This window comes from Ciconia boyciana, chromosome 1 (assembly GCF_034638445.1).
Source record: "Ciconia boyciana chromosome 1, ASM3463844v1, whole genome shotgun sequence".
Taxonomy (NCBI): domain Eukaryota; kingdom Metazoa; phylum Chordata; class Aves; order Ciconiiformes; family Ciconiidae; genus Ciconia; species Ciconia boyciana.
In genome coordinates this window covers 200822341-200843635 of record NC_132934.1, presented here as the reverse complement: position 1 = coordinate 200843635, position 21295 = coordinate 200822341, and the positions used below count along the sequence as shown (strand labels likewise).

General features: G+C 39.7%; 2 protein-coding genes across 5 annotated transcripts in view; one reads left to right on the top strand and one right to left on the bottom strand.

Moving 5' to 3' along the window:
- The window catches only part of CPAP (centrosome assembly and centriole elongation protein), a 28325-nt gene extending 11776 nt beyond the window's left edge, over positions 1–16549 (bottom strand). For 2 of the 4 annotated variants that reach the window (XM_072850557.1, XM_072850558.1), the window contains exons 1-11: positions 16123–16549; positions 14065–14575; positions 11865–11988; positions 10806–11039; positions 9452–9599; positions 7780–7885; positions 5856–7479; positions 4247–4379; positions 3192–3357; positions 2063–2302; positions 1340–1439 (exon numbers count right to left, since the gene is read on the bottom strand). In XM_072850557.1, the coding sequence (XP_072706658.1) occupies positions 1340–1439; positions 2063–2302; positions 3192–3357; positions 4247–4379; positions 5856–7479; positions 7780–7885; positions 9452–9599; positions 10806–11039; positions 11865–11988; positions 14065–14490 (3301 nt within the window). In that variant the 5' untranslated portion in view covers positions 14491–14575; positions 16123–16549. Of the gene's footprint in view, positions 1–1339; positions 1440–2062; positions 2303–3191; positions 3358–4246; positions 4380–5855; positions 7480–7779; positions 7886–9451; positions 9600–10805; positions 11040–11864; positions 11989–14064; positions 14576–15940; positions 16087–16122 lie in introns of those variants that run through there. The other 2 variants (XM_072850556.1, XM_072850559.1) reach the window with 2 other exon arrangements.
- A 219-nt stretch (positions 16550–16768) lies between these two features.
- Positions 16769–21295, top strand: part of PARP4 (poly(ADP-ribose) polymerase family member 4) — a 51962-nt gene continuing 47435 nt past the window's right edge. The window contains 1 exon segment of the mRNA XM_072857812.1: positions 16769–17616. The gene's annotated coding sequence lies outside the window, so the exon portion shown is untranslated.

Here is a 21295-nt window from a genome sequence, read left to right as displayed (position 1 = left end):
GGGCAGCTTTCCAGCCACTCTTCCCCAAGCCTGTAGCGTTCCATGGGGTTGTTGTGACCCAAGTGCAGGACCCAACACTTAGCCTTGTTGAACCCCATACAGTTGGCCTTGGCCCATTGATCCAGCCTGTCCAGGTCCCTCTGCAGAGCCTTCCTACCCTCAAGCAGATCAACACTCCCGCACAACTTGGTGTTGTCTGCAAACTTACTGAGGGTGCACTCGATCCCTTCGTCCAGATCATTGATAAAGGTATGAAACAGAACTGGCCCCAATACTGAGCCCTGGGGAACACCACTTGTGACCGGCCACCAACTGGAGTAAACTCCATTCACCACAACTCTTTGGGCCTGGTCATCCAACTAGTTCTTTACCCAGTGAAGAGTATGCCCGTCCAAGCCATAAGCAGCCAGTTTCTCCAGGAGAATGCTGTGGGAAACAGTGTCAAAGGCTGTACTAAAGTCTAGGTAGACAACATCCACAGCCTTTCCCTCATCCACTAGGCAGGTCACCTTGTCGTAGAAGGAGATCAGGTTGGTCAAGCAGGACCTGCCTTTCCTAAACCCATGCTGGCTGGGCTTGATCCCTTGGTTATCCTCTACATGCCTTGTGATGGCACTCAGGATGATCTGCTCCATCAGCTTCCCCGGTACCAAGGTCAGGCTGACAGGCCTGTAGTTCCCCAGATCCTCCTTCTGGCCCTTCTTGTAGATGGGTGTCACATTAGCTAATCTCCAGTCAGCAGGGATCTCCCCGGTTAGCCAGGACTGCTGGTAAACGATTGAAAGGGGCTTGGTGAGCACTTCTGCCAGTTCCTTCAGTACTCTCAGGTGGATCTCATCAGGCCCCATAGACTTGTGAATGTCTAAGTGGTGTAGCAGGTCACTAACCATTAGGAAGGAGTATAGCTGCCAACAGCATTTGCTTGTAACAGTGAACAAGGAACACCCGCTACAGTATTGCCCATGTGATGACAGATCCTGATAACAGAAGGTTCTAAAGATACACAGCAGTTCTGATACTATAAACATCGTCATCTAATCAACAGCTGCAGCTTGGAGAACAGCAGTGATGAATGCTATTTTGGATTACAGAGCACAGCTTCTGGTATGCTCCAGATCACCAAACGGGACCAGAAGCATTTTCACTCTGAGAATGGTCTCATCACCGCTTTCTCCAGAATCTTACCCTGAGAGGTATTTATCCATACGCTCAAGTCCATTACAACTATTCTCTATTTACTCTTGAGGTGGTGATGCAGTCTCTTTAATAAAAGCAAAAATCCACATTAATTTTCTTTTAAAGAGTTAACAGAATTCTCTGATTAGACAAACGTTTATACCTTTTGCCTGTGAGTAACTTTTGCCATTTATCTTGCTGCACTTCTGTACTGGAAGAAGCAGAGACGCAGTTTGACTTGTTGGGCCTCTATTTGGTAGATGCTAAAAGAAAGAAAGTTATTTGTGGGTTACGTGACATTTATTCATAACTGTTCATACAGTGGCAGCAAAATTTATACACCATGTGACATTAAATTGACAGGAAGCTCTCTGCACAAACTATATGTTTTTGAGCTTCAGTCAGCAGAAGGGCTTGTGTGATGTAGCCCAAACTATACTTTGGAACTCTTTCTCTGCCTGCTGCCTCACTACCAACAACTGCAGAACGTTAATTTGGTGCAAGCAATCTAGAATAATAGTTACAGTTTCAAAACTAAATATAACCACTTTAGACAATGGTGAACTGCCTGGTTTGCCTGGCTGATCCTTAAGGTGCAGAGGTTCACAGGTTAGATCCCATCTATGATTTTTCTCTTATAATTGCTTCATTTTGAATTTCTAAGATGAGTTCCTCAACAGAACAGATGCTGCACATTGTGAATATTCACATTTGGAGAGAATGTGACATTGACAAAATTCTGTGTCTGTCACCACTAGTGGAGTCCCAAGATTAGTAAATTAAAAGTAAACAATTAAGTTGTAGCTATTGGATTCCAAGTTTATGATCCAAAACTCAAGAGTATATTCACACAGATGAATTTAAAACACCAAGATTAATAACTTACAGATTCTGCTCTGTTTAGAGTCATCCCAGAATTTTCTATTTTCCTCTTGCTTCCAGCAGCTTCTACTTTCTTCCAGGCTTCTAGACGAAACCTCTCCATAATTCTGACTTCCTCTTTTAGCTCCATATTCTCATTTACTAAAGCTTCTATTTGATCTTTCAGGCGTCGATGGGTGGTTGACCATTTTGCCTCTTTTTGTTTTAAATCTTCCTGTAACTCTGCAATCTGCTGTTTTAAAGCCTTAGAAGAATGCATGCTTATAAATTAAAGAGCTTTCATTTTTTAATATATTAAAAGATTTTATTGTTCTAATAGAAATACAAGCACATAAAAAAGCACAAGAGTGGCAAAAAAAATAATATCAGCTTAATGGGGCAGAGGGTGAAAAGTAGAAGTTTTCTTCCTGAAAGAGAGATTATTTACTTTAGGCTACCAACTTTATAAGCTCAACTTCAATCACAGGAAGTGTCCTTATTGCCCTCTTGGCATCCTTCACACTTCATAGATTGGCCAGTACAAATACACTTGAGACAGAAACATGAAATCTTTAAGGCTGCCCTTAAGAGGGCCCTTCAAAAATCTTGGCACAGGAAAACAGGGAGGACACAATCACATAAAACACATGTGAATCTGCCTAGCCAGTTTAGCAAAGGTTACTTCAATCTGTGGAAGTTACGTAAGGAAAATTTGTAGGGAAGGAGGAGGGAAATCCATATGTGACGTTCAATACAACTTGTCTGTACATCTCATGTACCATACATCCTGACAATGAAGGAACAAAGAGATCTTGTTTCTTACATCTCTGATACATTTTGTTATTACTCACTTGTAGGTCTTTAGGTAACTACAGTAATTTTGTATCAAAGTTGAAGATCATTCTACCATAGTCACGAGCAGTTTTTAGTATGGAAATGTGACAAAAAGAGTTGCTCATCAGGGTTTTTGCCTTAAAACCATCAAAAAACATTGTGAAGACTGTAGATCCTTCCTCAATTAGGCCATGTCTACTAACAGTTCCCATCTTGAAATTACTTGCAACCTTTCAATTAAGTTAGAATTTAGTTCTCAACTGCCTTTAAATGAATTTAAGTGTTCCTGTGTGGACTAGAAGAATAATATATTTTTATACCTGAATTTCATCACGTTCTTTTTTATCTGGAATTGCTCTAGCTTCTGTGGTATATTTTTCAAAAACTTTACGCTCCTTTTGCAGTTTTTTAATTTCCTTTTTTTTATATTCTTCTATTTCAGCCAGTTCTTGGGCTTTCTGCTGTTGAAAGTCTGCAATTTCTTTCCTATAATTATGAAACAAAGATGTTGTTTTAGCCCAAAACTACTTCAAATCTGGATTTTAAGGAAGAAAATGAAGACTCTGAATTTTGTGGTCACTGATTCCAATCCAGCATCTCTTACCCCCAGGAAGACTTACCTACAAATGGTATTACTTAAGCAGTAAGAATTGTCACACAGCTAGTGTTTGAAGTCCAACAAATTCTACTTTTATATCTTCTAGTCACAAAAGTTACCCTGAATTTAACAAAGCTTTGGCTAAAATCTTCCAACATTCTTCAAAGCAGTAGAACAACATTCCCCCAAAAGCACCAGGGAAAAGAATCTGCTAACAGATTCTTTCCCTGGTGCAGGGAGGTCACAAATTAACAGGAGGTCACAAATTAAACATGAGCCAATAACATGATGCTGTTTCCAAAAATAACAAAAGTGACTTTGGTAGGAATAGGTGTGCCACATTTAAGTCAACAGAGATAATTATTCTGCTCTATATGTTGCTTTTAAGTCCCCCAGTTCAAATGAAAATATTCTCAGTTTGTACATACAAACATTCAATCCAAAGGAAGAGCATCAATCATGTTAGCATGAAGATCAGTTTTGCAAGACCAGTTTAGGACTGTGTTATCACTCAGAGCAAAAGCATACAAATTCTCCCAAGTATAGCTTTTAAGGCTATCACATTAAACTAGCAGGGGTTCTTAATATTATAATTTGTGTGTGAGTAGTAATTACAGTTTAATATATACATGGAGCAACAACCAGTTTCTTGACCTATGTCTCCACTGTAACTGAAACACACCAATTATTTATCTGTGCTGTTGGTAACTGGACATTATGATGGTGTGGAACATACTATGTAAGTGAATGCACCAAAATGTTTCAATTAAAAATTACCTGATATTTGCCAAGGCATGCTCCCTTTCTTCACGGAGTTTAGTTAGAGTTGTGTTTTCAGCTCTGAATCTCTCTATTTCCATTTCCAGTTCAGCGAGTCTCTCTCTCAGTACCTGGGATGGAACAGTGCTTCCTGTCAAAGAACAACCAGATGCAAGTTACCTAAGCAGCATCCATAAGACTGAAGTAAACAATTATCACACACCAGTTAAAAAAATACAAAAACAAAAAACCAAGTGTACTATTTTAGAGATAGTAGTAGTAGCATTGCAAAAAAAATTCTACTATTCAAATAACACAGAAGTAACATTTTAAAGCAGTCTGCACTATTTACTCAAGTACCCCAAATACTGAGTATATCTATTAACTTTGTAGAACTAAATATATATTAGGAATTGGAATGTGAAGGGCTTCACGTCAAGCTAGAGAAATTAAATGAAGGTATAAGGGCCAAGCATCAAACAGAAAAGTTTATGGTTGTAAGTTTTTCCAAGTTTTATTCACAACAAAGGCTGCTCACACCCATCACCAATGTGAAATCTATTGCAGAGGCCAATAATAGGATTTGTGGGCTTTTTTACCATCCCAGTTTCCTGTTCAGTCACTACTTAACACTCTCAGGGTTTTAACAGTCTGCTTCTGAGTATGCAAAAGAAGAGCCTAAATACTGATGTTGCAGTGTAGGTAGTAGCCTCATTCACCCTTAAATGCTCTGAGATTCAGTAAAAAAACCCTACCCCTCTTCCTGCAAACAACATCTAGCAGGCATCTTTAGACAGCCCTACAAAATCAATCCTCCACAAAAGAATAAGCAGAAGTAGAAGCTTTCATATGAACTTCTCAAAAAAACCTAAACAGAATCCTAAACATTCACTGGAGCAGCGTTTGAAACCAAGATCTCACCACCTTACAGAGAAGAGATTTAAACGCTAGACTATGCCATCATGCTTTCACTGAACAACTGCACTTTTAATGATCTCACATAAATGCAACAGCTTCAGCAGGAGCTTTTAGAGGCAGTCCTTCCCCAGACTATAACCATGCAGTTGAAATCAGCTTGAGCAAAGCAGAAAAATGAATCCACATTTCCCATATTCTATGTGACTTCTCTAGATACTATACTACTGTTGGAAAATACGGACAGGGCTGCCACCTCCTTATATTTGTAGAGGAACAAGCTAACCTAACAGTGCATAGCATTACCCTACTGTGGTGTAAATGCACACTGTCACTGGAAAGGGAGGTACTACTTCATTTTCAGCATGCCTTTGATGCTTTCCTTGATTTGGAAACAGTGATCAAGCAGCTCCAGTTCATGTTAGTTCAATGAGCTGGTCTGACAGAAAACTAGCCTCCAGGAAAAAAAAAATTTAAAAAAAAAAAAGAAGAAGTTTTCACTGATAATTGTACTCATACTGCAAGCTGCATAACTGTTAGATCGGACATCAGACATGCAACCAGGAGAGGAGATGAAAGGTGAGAACAGGACCATCCCCTGCAGCAGAAGTCTGTACTTTGGTGTAATGCCAGGTTACAGCTTAAGCATTAGAAGGAAAGACTTGTAATATACGTCTTCTTCAACAGTTCCTACCAGTTGCTGTTCTCTCACCTCCTGGTTCCTGTTCCACATTTGATTTGATTTCGCGCTCTGAATGACAGCCTGCCTTCTGTTTTGGTTTCAGTGAAGGAAACAGTTTCATCATCAGGTTTGATACAGGAGGTCCATTTGAATCACTGTCCACTGCAGACTCTTTGGACATTTCATCTCCCCTCTTTGTGGCAACTTTTCTCTTTATTGCTTTATCTGGGACAGTTGTATCATTCTTAGTGGAAAAGTCTGTCTGCAAAGGTATTTTAGTATATTTTTCAGGTAAATCACTGTTAACATAATTTTCATCAAGATCACTCCATGTTCTTTCATCATCAAACTCAAACTTACTCCTACTTATACAAGACATGCTTCTCTGATGGTCTGAAGCTTTTCTAATGTTTTGCTTTGACAGCGCACTGCAATCTTTGTCTGACAAGCCAAGGTCAGCATCTCCATTTTTGCTTTCTTTGCTCATGTCTGTAACAGAACCTCCATAATCAAAAAATTCTGGATCACTTTCTCTATGGCTCATAAAGGATATCTTAGCATCTTCATTTTCATGCTTTAATGTGGTCTCAAATTCACTCTCAGAATCTGTAGTAGTACCACCATTGCCCTCATCCTTATCTTCATTTACAATCCATTGATTACTTTTTAAAACAGGAGCTGCTGTCATGGAAGAAGCTGAAAATATTACACTGTCTGTTTTATTCAATGGGTCCTTCATTCTAAAAGCTGTTCCCGAGTTTGAGACTGTATGCATAACTGCTCTATCATTTATATTTCCCTGTGTCATACAGTCTGCCTTTTTATTTTTCTTATTTATAAGTTCAACAGCCAGCGCCTTTACTTGCTGCTCTTTTGCCTTGATAGGGGTAGAAGACATTCTACGGCCTTTTAAAGTTTGCTGATCTTGATCTAAGATCCTTTGCACAAATGAGGAATTACTTGAGAAAGATATTTCATCTGCAGCTTGTTCTAGAAACAAAAATTCATCTAATTCTAGATTCTCTTTTTCTTTTTCTTTTTCCCAGTTTTCCAGCTTATTCTGAAATGAAACTTCAAAAGACAGTTCTGGATCTTTTACAGGGTGACCTATAGGACATTTAGAATTAGAAAAGGCACTGGCCAGCTCATGAGACAACTGAGGCTTTTCTGCACTAGGTGATTTGTTTCCAATTTTGCCAGTGTTAGACTTAGCAAATTCTACTATGTTCTCTTTATTTTCTATTTTGTTGTTAATTTCTGATGGGAAACAATCTCTCATCTGTCCATCATGATTTTTTCCTGGTTGTATTCTTGTTTCTAATGGGTAGATACTTTTTCCATTGTGATTCCTGAGTACCAGGTTCTTCTGAATAGGGCAATATTTTGCTTTATCAGGGTGGTTATATTTTTTACACGGTGCAAAAGGGTTCTCAGAAACCAATTCTTTGCCAGGAGGCATAGTTTTCTTCTGTATTTGTGATCGGTTCACTTTAATAACATTTCTGTCATCTGAAGCCCTTTGTTGACGTTTTGGGGTGCTTCCTCCAAGTTTTGTAATTTTAGATTTGGCATTAGTGAATCTTGTTAAGCCTTCTCCTCTTTTCAGGAAGGGTCGTTTGATCACTGGTTTTTGAATGGCTGATCCATTTGTCTCCTGAAAAGGGGTAAGGAAAAGTAAAACACAAAATGTTAAAAATCCCCTTACACAATTTGAAGATTTCTTCAAATAAACCCCACACAGGAGTAGGAATTTATACAGTACATTTCTACTGGATTTCTAAAGACATCTTAAACAAGTGAAATATTTGGGGCTTATTGTTTTATTTTTAAAAATGTGAATATTGCATTCAGTGTTAGCTTTGGATGCTAGAATCTTCCTTGTACATTTTTAAAGCACCTATCACATCTTGGCACAATACATAAAAAACAATAAAGTTAAAAAACCATAGATAACCTGTAACTTCTGGTTTTGCCCCAGACGCTGCTCTTCTAGTTGTATCTGTTCTTCCAGGAATTCTTCAAATGTCTGTTTCTTCTCCTGAATCGCAGCTTTAATAGGTCTAGTGTAATTAAAAAAAAAAAAAAATGAAGTCTTACATTTCTGTAACTGTGTTTAACATCACTGCTATTCAAAGACCTAAAGTGTAATTACATAAAAGATGACAAATTATGAGGTACTTTGGTCATTAAGTGTCAAACTTAATCTGAGAAATGCATTGTAACACTAGCTTTTTATCTTTTCAGAAATGGTTTATTAAATCCCTGCTATAGTTAATATACATATCTAAAAGATACTGTATGCAGCTTTTGCTGTTTCTTCTTTCATTGCTTTTCTCAGTGACCCTTTCTTCTGTCCAGACCACCAAACCTTCATTCATATTTTAGTCATACTGCCAATTTCTACAGTATCACCTTCCCACTCAGTAATACTACTGAGATTGTGTTCCTTATCTCCCCCTTTGATACTCCTCCTGCTTCATAGCCTTGTACTGGGTCTGGCTGGGATGGAGCAAGCTTTCTTCATAGCAGTCCATATGGTGCTGTGTTTCGGACTTGTGACTACAACAGTGTTGATAACACATCAGTGTTTTAGCTATTACTGAACAGTGCCTGCAGAGCATCAAAGCTTTCTTTGTTTTTTCCTGCTGCTCCCCCTGCCCCCCAGTAAGTAAGCTGGGGGTGGGTAAGAGACTGAGAGGGTAAGCAGCCAGTACAACTGACCCGAATTGACCAAAGGGATGTTCCATGCCATATAACTTCATGTTCAGCAGTAAAAAACGGGGGCTTGGTCCTCCAAAAGTAGCTGTTGCTCAGAGACCAAGTAGGCATCGGTCTGCTTGTGGGAGGTGGAGACTGACAGCCTTTGTATCACTTGAGGTTTTTTCCCCCCTCTTTTCCTTACTTATTAAACTGCTTTTATCTCAACCCACAAGTTTTCTCGAGTTTGCTCCTCTGATACCCTCTCCCATTCTGTTCTGGGGAACAGAGTGAGCAAGCGACTGGGTGGGTGCTTAGTTGCTGGCTGGGCTCAACCCACCACAGCCTGGAACAAGTATTTCTTGTCTTTGTGATGACCTGGCAGACAAGGCAGAGCTTTCAAACAGTGCCAACCGCTACTTTTATTCTATCAACTCATAAACAAAGCTTTTACCATACATGAGAAGGCTTCTGCCACAAGCACTATTATTACTTCTTAGCCATATACAGATGTTTAAACAAGCATAACTCCTGGTAACAAACTAAAAAGTTACAGCCTTACACTCCTCCTTCACATTACTAATTTCACCGTGTAACAGTGGTTAGGAAGCTGTAATAAATCAAATTGGGAACAGTAATTATAACTGCTTATATACTAAGCCTATACTAAAACATGCTTCTAAACTATAATTACCCCAGGTTGCACACAACTCTTCAGCCAATACACATCATCACACCTTTCACAGCATAAACAATTTCAAGCCAGAGCCTGTCTTACTACATGTCTCCACAGTACCTAACAAAATGGAATTCTTGGTTGAGAAAGCTATACAAATTGAGAGTATCAGACTCTTTCAATCAGGACTCAGAATTCAACCAAACTCGTGTTATCTATTTGATAAAAACTGCATAATAATGGTCTGAATTACCTTTCCTCTGTATTAGTCCACAATTGTTTTCCTCTGCTGGAATTTTCAGAGAGATCTGCACTTTCTGCACATAAAGGATCAATGTGATGATCTTCACTCTCCACTCTTAATATTTCCATCTTTTGTTCTGGACACCACATGTTTTTTCCTATGAAATTAATAGAAATTTTTTTTCCTCCCCAACAACAAATCAGTTTTCGGCTCATACTTTAAGCAACATTTGGGTCAGATTAAAACCAGAAGGGAGCTTCATGGAGGTGTAACCTGAATTCCTACATAAAATAGTCCGAAGATTTCCCCACATTAATTATTATTTGAATTTGAGCTTTCTTTTTAAAGGAACATCCAATTATGTATTAAAAAATTTCCACAGACCTTAAATAACCCATTCTGATTGTTCATCTTCTTTGCTATTGTTAATTTATGGCTTAAAAATAAAGTAACTAAACAAATTTGGATTTCTGCTGTACTGAAAAGCTCTCTTATCAAGCTTCTGTTTCCCATGTATATATGTATAAGTTAAGATCAATTTATCCCTTCACATCCTCTTAGACCCAGGCCTCTGATTAAGAGCTTTAAAACTGGTGTGAAGTATGATGAAATGCAATCTCATACCTTTTCGACAAAACCTCTACAGGTTTTCAGCAACCTTATTAAATTGCTAGATTAAAACCAAAACCACTATTCCAGTCATAGCAGCATAGTAGCCATGCTGGTGCCAATGGTAAAACTGAGGAGGAGGAAAGCTAAAGAACTCCAGTGCATTGCTTCTGATGTACAAATAATTTTTAGTCGTATGATGGGATCTCTTTGTCAACCCATCTTGACTCCTAATTCCAGTTCAGTTACTAATCCTCACAATAGAGGAATGTCTGAAGACATTCTGTATCCCTGGATAGATTGTTATTTTCCATTTGCCACGTGAAAATGTGGGTACAGTTCAGCCCAAACAATTCAGCTATCCAATATCTGTCATTGTTTGCTATTTTCCCAGTCTTTATCATATATAAGCTTTAGCAGTAAAGATTATATTTTTTTCCTAAAACAGACAAGCATTTCATACAGACAGAAGAACTTGATTTTTTTTTTTCCTCGTGCTGCTTTTAACAAAACTCACATGGACATCAACAGGAACACTCTGAGGTCTGTAAGCTGTCGGTAAACCAACCAACAAATCAAGTAAACCAACACTGGTATAAAATCTTCACAATAAGTAGTAGAAAATTACGCTCAATAACTACAAGGGGAAACCCTCCCCACACACACCCCAAGTTATCTTTCTATAAATGACTAGTAATATATTTGTCTTCCTCATTTTTCAAACAATTCTGCATTTTCAGAGGCGCACACAGACCTTGTTTCTCACAGGCAGACACTCCTGAAAGACTGTTCTTCAAAGATGAGGTGCATTCTTTGTTGTTTAACTTTTGTAAAAAATCACTGTCTTGTGTATGTGGAGAAACAATCGGAGCATAAGCTCTGTCTTCAAAGGTATTCTGATACCCAGGTGATGGCAATTGGCATAAAGTTGTTAAGCCTGATGAATGCCCAGGTCTTAGCTTTTGACTTTCAGCCATTAGAGTACAGCCTTGAAATTAAAAGAAAAAAAAAATGGCTGTGTCATTGTATTTGTATTACAACACCACTGTTCCACAAGAAAAAAGAAATGGCACTGACGAGCAAGATTGATCACCCAGCCTCCATCCTTATGTTACTGATCAAGAATAAGCGATTAGGTGATCTGGATTTTGTTCTCCTAAAGCTAAGCTCTCAATTCATTTTCTCAGGTAGGCAGAGTGAAAGAAAGATAATCATTTAAGTCAGGTTGGACTGATACTGCCAACAGGAGAAGATAACCCTGCTCAACTCTAAAAGCTTTTTCCAGCCCAGCACTGTCCCCTCCCTTTGCACACAGCAAACAAGACTGGAAAACTGATACAGGTTACAAAATGTTTGTTTTTCAATACAGATCAGCTCCCTAGTCTCGTTCAGTTCATCACCTGAACAAATTTGTGCTGTGTCAGCAGAAACAGAGAGGGTCCACTTCATTTGGATACAGTGATAGCTTAAAGCAATCAAAAGTATTGGGAGAAACAGCTAATCAGAAAGGAAAGCAACTGTTTGTTTTACACTGTCTTTTATATTTAAAATATGTTATTTGAAACAAGAGCTCCCATCACAGCGCATATTGATCAAGTTACAATTACAGTTGGCCTTTTATAAAAACAGGATAGTATTCCTTCTACAGTAGCACTCAACTTTCAGGCACTGAAGCGATGCAGCATTTATCTTTGACTAATCAAGTAGCCTTAAGATGAACACTACTGAATACACTTTCAGATTTTAACTGGAAAATGAGATTAAATTCTTCAGTTTACTCAAAGTAGATCATATGCTTTCTTTCTCAACTTACCAAGAACTGCTGTCTGGCCAGATACCATGCTAAGTAGCTTCTGCTGCTCTTCCATTAGCCTTTGAAGTTGCTCCATCTGTTGTTTCTTTAGCTGTTCCTGTTTCTGTTGTTGCAATTCTTTCAGCTTTTCAAACAAAAAAAAAAGTATTAGAGGCTAGGTGTACTCAGAATGTACCACAAGATTAGTGTCATCAAGACAATGGGTATTTCTTGTTTTAAAGATGTTCCATTAGGTAAGTATAACATGAATGAAATTAAGAATATGAAATGCTATGCTAAACAAAAGGTTTGGTTTTTTCTATCTATGAATGCACATGCTGTTTCCAGTTTGCCCAATTAACAGTTCCACTAGTCTTTAATTGACAAATCTGCAAACAGTAGGAATCAGAACACTCATTTCTACTGCATGGGAAAAACATTCAAATTCTGCTCTTTTAACATTAACTTCTACTGTGCCGTGTTTTTATTAAAATGTGAAATAATTCATAATAATTAAAGCTTTAGAAAAAGTGTGGGGTTGGTTTTTTTTTCCTCTCTCCAAGATCTCAGTTACAGTGAACAGTACCGATACAAAGGACCAAGAGAGGGGCAAAAGAGCATCAGAGAACGTTAAGACTCATGAAGCTGCCTGAAAAAAAAGAATTAAAATACTGATTAAATTCAGTAATCCAGTCTTCATTTTCTTGTGCAGCAGGAGTCCCTGGCCCTGCCTCAAGACCGGCCTCAAGGGCCATATGAAGGCAGGGCATTCTGTACCCTACCAAACCACAGCAATGGGTGGTGGGCCTCCATGCCCATCTCTGTATCTCCAACACACACATATGTGCTAGTTCCAGCTCCTCCAAAGGAAAGCAGGAGGCCTGATGAAACCCTTCCATAGATCAACAATTGGACCACACCTGTCATCCAACAGGTAATAAAAGTTTCCCTTGAATTGTCCTTGTAGTGCCTTAAAATTCCAGTGAAAACAGAAGTAAGGCACTATGCAAGTAGAAGCTGTGAGCTAATAATCAAAATCCAAACATCACCTAAGTCTCATATCAAACGCCTTCACTTAATTTATTAAAGAAATCATAGTTCTACCTGTTCTGATAATAATATCCTCAGAAAACCAAACTGAAAAAAATCTCATACATCCAAACTACATTTGTCATTGCAAGCATCAGATTTATTTTTTTATAATATATTAGATTGTCAATAACTTTCTAAGACAGGAGATTTAACAATTCCTCTTAAGATACCATTAAACCAGCTAATATCTCTCATTTAGCCACTCTCTGATACTGCTGACAATGCTGAAAAACTGAATAAGTAGTTTCCTATCATGTAAAATAGAGGAGAAAACTTTTATAGCATCACATAAGTTGTGGAATTCTACTCTAGAAACTCACACACACGCATCCCCAGACACCCCACTTGAGCGAACAGACAGGGATTTGTGCTGAGGTAGCTGCTAGCAGAGTGGACAAGGAGGTAAGTGAGTTCTTAATCCTTAACAGCAAGATCTACTGACATGCCTATGAACAGTTTCAGCTAACACAATTTATATCTAGTAATTGGGAAGAGCTACGAGCGAATATATAGCAAGTTACAGTGGATTAACTGACATGTTTGCATTGGCAAAAACCAATTAATAACATCACAGCTTTATAATTCCAGGCCTTTTTATCCCAACGTCATGGACACTTCATCACATTCAACACTAACATCTCTCTTCATCTAAACAGAACCAGGTATATGGGCGTACATAGCTACTTTGAGAACTAACAGATGTTGCTATAGATACAAGAACATACAACTTCACCATGTTGTGAATATCTGTGGTGAAGTACTACCACTGTAATGACCAGCAGCCCTTTTCCACAGCTTCAAGTGAAGAAACAACGGAACACTGTAAAACTGTGTGCACTTTTCCAGGTAAAAAGATTTTGAGAACAAGTACACTGCTACTGAATGCAATTTCATTTTATAGTGGAACCTGTGCCAGCTGGAAACAACAGAAGTTAGACTCTCAATAACTGCACATAATGAGGAGGACACCAATTTTTATGCATGCGTAACTGTGACTTAGGCCTTGCTCTTTAAGCTTGCTGTGTTCTATGTGTTGCAAAGAGTTTGCTTACTTCCAGGTATGACAAATCATACCTGGAAACAAAATAAATCTTAATTGATGTACGACAAGGAATTCTAGAACTTTTACCTGTTCGAGCTTTTGTAAGAGTGGATCGCTGTGATCGGATTTATTCTGACCATCCACTTCACCATGGACAAAGTCCGTTTTAGAGGTTTCTGCGTTATATGCTGCTGCTGGCAAAGAAGTTTCAGTGGTACATTGCTGAAGTGTACAAGTGCTGCCAGACTCTTCTTCACACAAGGAGTCATCACTTACAGAACAGCTGTCTGAAAGATGCAACACTTCAGCAGGGAAAGCTGTGATGTTTTCAGGTCCAGATAATAAACTTTCTCTGTTGATTTTCAAACCGGTAAAACTAGGATCTAATAAGACTCCAGCACGGGAACTATCGGACATCCAATGTGCAATGAAGTTTTGTTCGCTACTCGGATCCTTAACAGTTGGCATGTTGTAAATTGTATTCCAATTTATTTGCTGATATACCATTAACATAACAATATTACGTTATATAGTGTTAGGACAGTAAAACTTTCAAAGTTCCAGGTATTTGGTATGGATGGTTACCTACTTTCAGCACCTAGAAATGAAGCAGATAAAACAAAATAAGAAATCCACAATAACAGGCTCCCAGTAAAAGAAACGTACTCTTATAACCAGCCTAGTATATTTATAAAAATAAGTCACAATCTGCTTTTCCCTGTGCAATAGAAACAATTTGGACAACTAGGAACAAACACTTTCTGTGCAGGAAGTCAACATAATCCAACTTTTAATCTTATTATTTATTTGAGTACAGTTAATATCATCTCAATTATAAAGCCATGTATAATATTCTCTTCAGTAGTACAGAAAGGGATTCAGAATTTTTTTTAAGTGCCTGCAACAAAAGAAGAGAGGTGATTTGAGGAGTTGAAAGAGAGACTTCCCTCACAGGACCTTCATACGCAAAGTTTCAAATACATCCACCTAAATACAAACATTTTACTGGATATATTTCAATGCAGCACTTATCATTTTCGTGTCTTCCTTAGTTTCTCATGGAAACTCTACAACCATGCTGCCTGTTAGCTTCTTCCTCCCAACCAGCTTCTTTCTTTAAATCCATCCAAAAAAAAGTTTGAAGACTGCAAAAGTTTCAGTGATAACCAAATTCCTACAAGTGTCATAGAACATGAGTGAAATCAGATAGGCAGGAGACCCAAAGTGATTTCCTCACTTAGGAAGAAAAAGAGACAGAACTGCTGCCGATGACCATGTGGCAAGCAAGAGCCTGACCACTCAGCCCTGCTACCTCAAACTAGTCCCGGCGCAATTAACTCTCTGCCTGTGCATATGGTGTGTCACAGGGAATACAGAGAAAGAAGGGGCCAGGGGACAAAGGCCAGACAACCCCAGGCTCAACAGTCCTGATAACCAGGAAATAAGTTCTTAAAGCTTCCTTGTTCCCAAGAGAACAGTTCATTCCAGCTCTCGCTTAATTTTACCGCTGCAAAAGGGCTTATGCTTTCAACCACTTTGAAACTGTGACTGGGAGAAACAGCGAAATTCCCTTAGAAAAATGTTTTTCAGCTGGCTTCTGTTTTGAGACGCCACTGGAAGTTCCCAGAGGTACAGATTCCTGCGTAGGCAAATTCAAGCCTACAGGGTTCACACGCTGTTTTTCCTGTCACGTTTTGGAGACCCTTTCGTGGCAGCCTGCCAGTTTAAAGCTTCCCGTAAAGTCTCAGGGCAGCAGCACCTTCGTGCCAACGGAAAGAGCTGGCAGGGCTGAAGCTGACCCGTCCCGGGGAGGCGAGGAGGGACGAAGGGATCCCCCCAAAGGTCGCCGGTGGGGAGACGAGCACAGCCACGCTCCTCAACCGAGCCGAGGGGCCAGGCCCGGCGCCTCCCTTCCCCACGGACGCGGACACCGCCTCAGCCCGCAGCACCGCGACGCCCTTACAGAGGACGCCTCAAGCGCGCCGCCGGGTCCCGCCGCTCCGCCGGCACCAAGGCACCCGCACCGCGACAGCTCCGACCCGCGGCCCCTCACAGGTACCGGGGCGGCAGCACCAGCACCGCTCCTCAAGCGCTTCTGCAGCAACATTCCGCTCTGGCCGCCACTCCTTTCCTTCTATTACAAACCTGCCGCCATCGCACAGCCTCCCGGCGCCACAGGCTGGGCACCGCCCCGACGCCGAGCATGCTGGGAGTTGTAGTCCCAAGGTGCCGCCTTCCCCGGCCAGCAGCGAGGCGGTCCTTCCGCGCTCGAACTACAGCTCCCAAGAGACTCAGCGGCGAAAAGGCCGTTGATGGGCATCAACAGTGAAGTAGTGCGCCCGCAGTCGCTTCTGCCCCGGTTCCTGGCCGGGGCTGCAAGGGGAGGAAAGAGACGGCAGGGATCCTGTCAGACAGCTGGGCCTGCCCCTCGCTCCTGAGGACGGCCCGCAGGTGGAGGCGGCTCCCGGGTCCCCCCCGCGTCGCCGCTGGTGGCCCTTCTGGGAGGCAGGGTTTCTCTTCGGGCAGCGCGGCTCCTGAAGAGGCAGGAGGCCTGTCCCGCCACGGGGTGTGAGGAGAGTCCTGTCTAGTGAGCTGTCCGCAAGCCTTTCGGGGTGTGGCGTTTTCTGCAGGGGTGAGGCTTTGGACTTTTAGTGTGCTTTTATTGCGGCTACTTATGTAGCCGCAATAAAATAATAAGATTAAAATACCCTTTTAATCTTTAAATAGCTGTAGTAAGGGAGGAACGGAAAGATAAATGGGCAAAAAGCATCCCCTGGCTTTCTGACATTTTGTGCTTTAGCCATGCTCTATCTTACTGAGAAAAATTAGTGTTTTCGTCTAAATTCCAGTAAGTGGCAGAGCATCACGTTCCAAAAACTTGCAGTACGTCGCAGGCCAACAATGGTGTTGCATTTGTGGTTCGATCATGAAGTACAAGCTCGTGTGCTTGTGTGAAATCCTTTTGAGGCTATTGGGACCTTATGGATCCACCAACATAAATTAAAATTGTAAGAATTAAACCAGTGATAATTAGCAGTTCCACTTTGCATAACTTCCTTATCTGGTGTTGCAACAACATAGTATTCCAGTTATAAAAGTGTTTATCAGCAGTTAATTAATTCTCAACACACAGATTAAATACAATAGTTTTCTATTCTGATTTTGAATTTTGGAAATGTTGCCATTCAAAAAGAGTAAAGCCAAACACTGATAAAATTCCTTGAGAAGTTTGGTTCTTTAGGGAAATAGAAGAGAGGCTACTATTCAGTGATAGCATTCATCAACAATCAAAGAGAATAAAATCTTCTTCACTCCAGGGAGAGAAAAGCTGGTGGGGACAGACTTTGAACAGGTTTAACCCCCATTTACTGCTCTCTGTCAGGTATTCCAAAGTTCACTTGTGCTTTAACAGTGACAATTTCCTCCTCCTTCTAAATGCAGCAAGGGTTACTGCCCCTTATTGTGCAGTAGACTGCACTTTGCTTGGTTTATTTATTTCACTGGGTTGCTGTCCCTTCGGGCATTTTACAGGGAGGTATGAGTGTGTCCTAGCCCTTCCTCTCACCCATGCTCTCCTGTTGTACCTCACGCTGTTGAGGAAGCAGGAAGATCCTTCAGGAAGGGCAGCTGCCTGAGCAGGTGAGTGTAAATGATTTGGCTTCCTCAAAATCTAAAGAGAGGAGTGGTGCACATTTAATACCTCTTGTGCTGGGAACAGAGAAGGGGGGGTGTCTTTGCAGACAAACTTAGAGGAAATGAATCCCTCAAGTTTATGCATTCCTTTCTGCTTACTGTCTGACCTATGGTTTATTTACAGATCAGTTCTCGTAATATTTTTTTTCTCAGTTCTTAGCAGCTTGATTTTCATAAGCAAATGTAATATAAAATACTTCTATGGAGTTTTGCAACACATGTAGCTACAAATTTCAGTTGCTTCTGGTGTTTTCCGGATGACATACGGATGTGTAGGCAGGGCTGATGCTTGCAATTGGTTGTATGTATTTCATTGCCTTCTAATAAACCTTTTGTTTTGGCTGTGCAAATAGAGTTCATTATTTCCTGAGGAGACAACTTCTGGTGACACTTTAGCAGTATCCAGAATCTGCTTTAGAGAATATATTGAGAAAACTAGTGCACACAGAGCTCTAGTGAAGAGGGAGTCAGTGCTCAGATCTATACTATGGTTATTAAAGGAAGCCTTTGGCAGTGGCATGTTTCCCCATATATATGCCTCAAATTAATCTATCTTGTTTGTGACAAGATTCAAAATAAAGTTGATAAAAGCAGCTTAAAATAAGACTTTATACCACAAAGTAGAGCTTCTTAAAGGTACAGTTTCCCACAGAGCCAAGTTACAAGGCTGCATTGTAAAAGATTTTTATCACCTCAGATAACATAGAATCATGTGAAAATCTCTTAGTTAAAATATGGAGAGTTGTTTTTCTGTGTAAGCAGAAAGTACTTTTATGCCAAAAGCACTGCTAATGCCATAAAAAAAACCCCAAAAACAAGAGCCACAAAATATAGGTGTATATAATGACCTCATGTGCCCTTTGATCTGCTATCTGCCTGACCTAAATGCACGCATTGCCATTACAGAGATGCCAGTTCTGTCAGGTGTGTAGTGCAATAGATGATTTGGGCCCTTCCTGTAGATTACCTTTCTGAGATAAAATTATACAGACATGTATAAAATTGTGTCTGATAGTGTTGATTTTCCAGGTTTTCATGAAACCCCAAATTCAAATTAATTATGTTGCTCTCTCTCCTTGACTAACTACTTATTTTTTTAGCTAATAATTTAAATTATTCCATGGTAGCTGGCCATCTGATTCCTTTTTTACTGCACTGAAGAACAACTTTACTTGCATACCTTAAAAATTAAATAGGCCATATGAAACAAAATTCGTGGAGACTACCCTTTAAAATCCAAATCTCCCAACAGGTGAATCAGAGTTTCAGAGTGCTCCCGAAATAAAACTCAATAGCAACGGAGTTACTATTAAGCAGGCATCCTTTATTGCAGCACTGGGGATCACTCCACCATAAGTGCTCCGACAAACAAGCAAGATCACAGAGGTTGTATGTTGCAAAATCATACATATTCATAAGATTCATTTATATAAACATGAGATTTCTTGGAACTCATTAATGTATGTAAATGTCTCTGACGCATGCATACTTAAGTCCTTAGGTGGTCGTTAGGGATCCTCTGGTGGTCGTTGGAGGAAGTCAGTAGTCTTCATCACTCTGACTGCTGACTGAACTTTGTCTTTATGCATGCTCAGTCCATTTTTGTCTTGCTCATACCCTCCTTGCATATCCAAAACCAAGTGGTTCTTGTGCAGCTTCTCCTTATCAGCCCTTTCCAGGGACACAGGGCCTGAAGAATTCCTTTTTATCTATCTACATTGCAACTATCTCAGCTAACCAAGGATTTAACACAAGCAAAGCATTCTTACTCTAATGATTATTATTAGGGGGGGAAAGACCATATGTAGGTTTCCTTCAAATAAAGAATGCTCGTTAGCAATTCTACTATCTAAGCTTCCTTACTTGAGGCCAACAATACTGGCAAGCTAGGCTAAATTATCTGCGAAAGGGAAACTAAAGGAAACATTGAACAGCCAAGATATTTACAACATTTCTTTTTGTCTTTGGGGATTTTAGCTCTTTTCACATAGAGTAAGAAAATAAATACATTCCTTAAATGTGCTATGGGTAACACTCTAAATCTCACCCTAAAATTACCTCAGGCTAATGTGTTTTGGGTTTGGTGTTTTTTTTTTTAATCTGAAGTTTTATCCTAATCATCTGCTGTAGCCTTGGGTCCTTGATAAATTAATCAAACAATAAGCTTACATTGGATTGTGAAGTGCTGTTGTCAGTGCCATTTAAACATTTCCTCTGCATTGTTACTGTCTCTTGGTTTATTCTCGCTCCATGCTACAGTGGAATCTTACTGCAGGGTTGATGTAAAGGTTTTTGTTGACCTTGTAAAGGCTTTGGTGCAATTTGACCAATGCTAATTTTTAAGGCAGAAGAACCTATTGGGTAATTAAATTCTTTGGTTTTAGTCCTAAGAAACTAGTATAAACTGTTCTAATAAATGTTTCCTAATTTACATATACATAGTGCAGAAAAATGTGAATTGGTAAATGAACGCAAGTAGTACAAACAGCATCTGCTTTCCTTTTTGCAGTCTTTAATGTAGGTGGTGTTTATGTATAGAAGTAGGAGGATAGAAGTTTAATCAGAATTTGCAGTGTATGTGGGAGCTCTCATTAAGTTGGAGAAAGGTCATTTTTGCTCTGAATGGCCTCCCCAAGAGAGAGGGCACTTAATATCAGACATTTTTGGCTAACACAAGAACTGCTTTCCTTTCACATTATCTTTACTTTTGAACGAGCAATTTCTTATTTGTTCTGCCTCATCCTGTGAGTCCAGGATGGAATTTAGAGAGGCCAAGTATTCTAGAGTGTCAGTGTCACACCCATTTACCACAGTTATCCACAAATAAAATTATTTGGCCTTAAGTCACTGTGGGAAAATTTACATCATCAAGTAGCTTTTCCAGAAATACAAATAGAGTAAAAACAAAGTCTTTACCAGCAACACTGATACTAACCCTCTGGTTGAGATATGGACATGGTGTACTGGGATTCAAAGAATCATTGGCAAAAAGAATTTATGACCTGAATATTTTGTTTTACAAGCATATGTTCTCTTCATGGTAGTTATTGTAGCATTAGCAGTGTGTGTGCATTAGCAGTTTGGCTTGGAGCAGTGATGCAATTTTAAGCCAAATCTTTTGGTTGTCAAGAGCTGCCTTATGTTGATTAAGTTCTCAAAGTGGTTTTGAGGTGTACCCTCTGAATGCCTTTCAGAGAAAACTAAACTGGGCGCTGTGCTTCAAATAAGCTTAGTGGGAGCATTGGTTTTGGCTTCTGTCTGAACCCACCCTGTCATAAGGACCTGTGGCTCATACTTAACACCCATTTACCACTGAAGGGCTCTGAAACCCTAGAAAGCCAGTGACATGGTGAGGAGCTCATATACTATATAAAGAGCTCAGTGCTCTGTATAGTGTTCTCATTTACACTATAATTATTCTCATCAGTTTTTAAAATAACTTTACACTCATAGGCATCCAGGAAAATAAATATACATTGATGATACATTTTAATCACTTAAGCCAGATGCTGCAGTTATATTTTGTTGTCATAAATTCTACTCCTGTTTAAATAAAACTTTACCAGCCTCTCTTATCTTAGCATAGTTTGTCACAAATTACATGCAGCTGATTTTCATTCCAGTT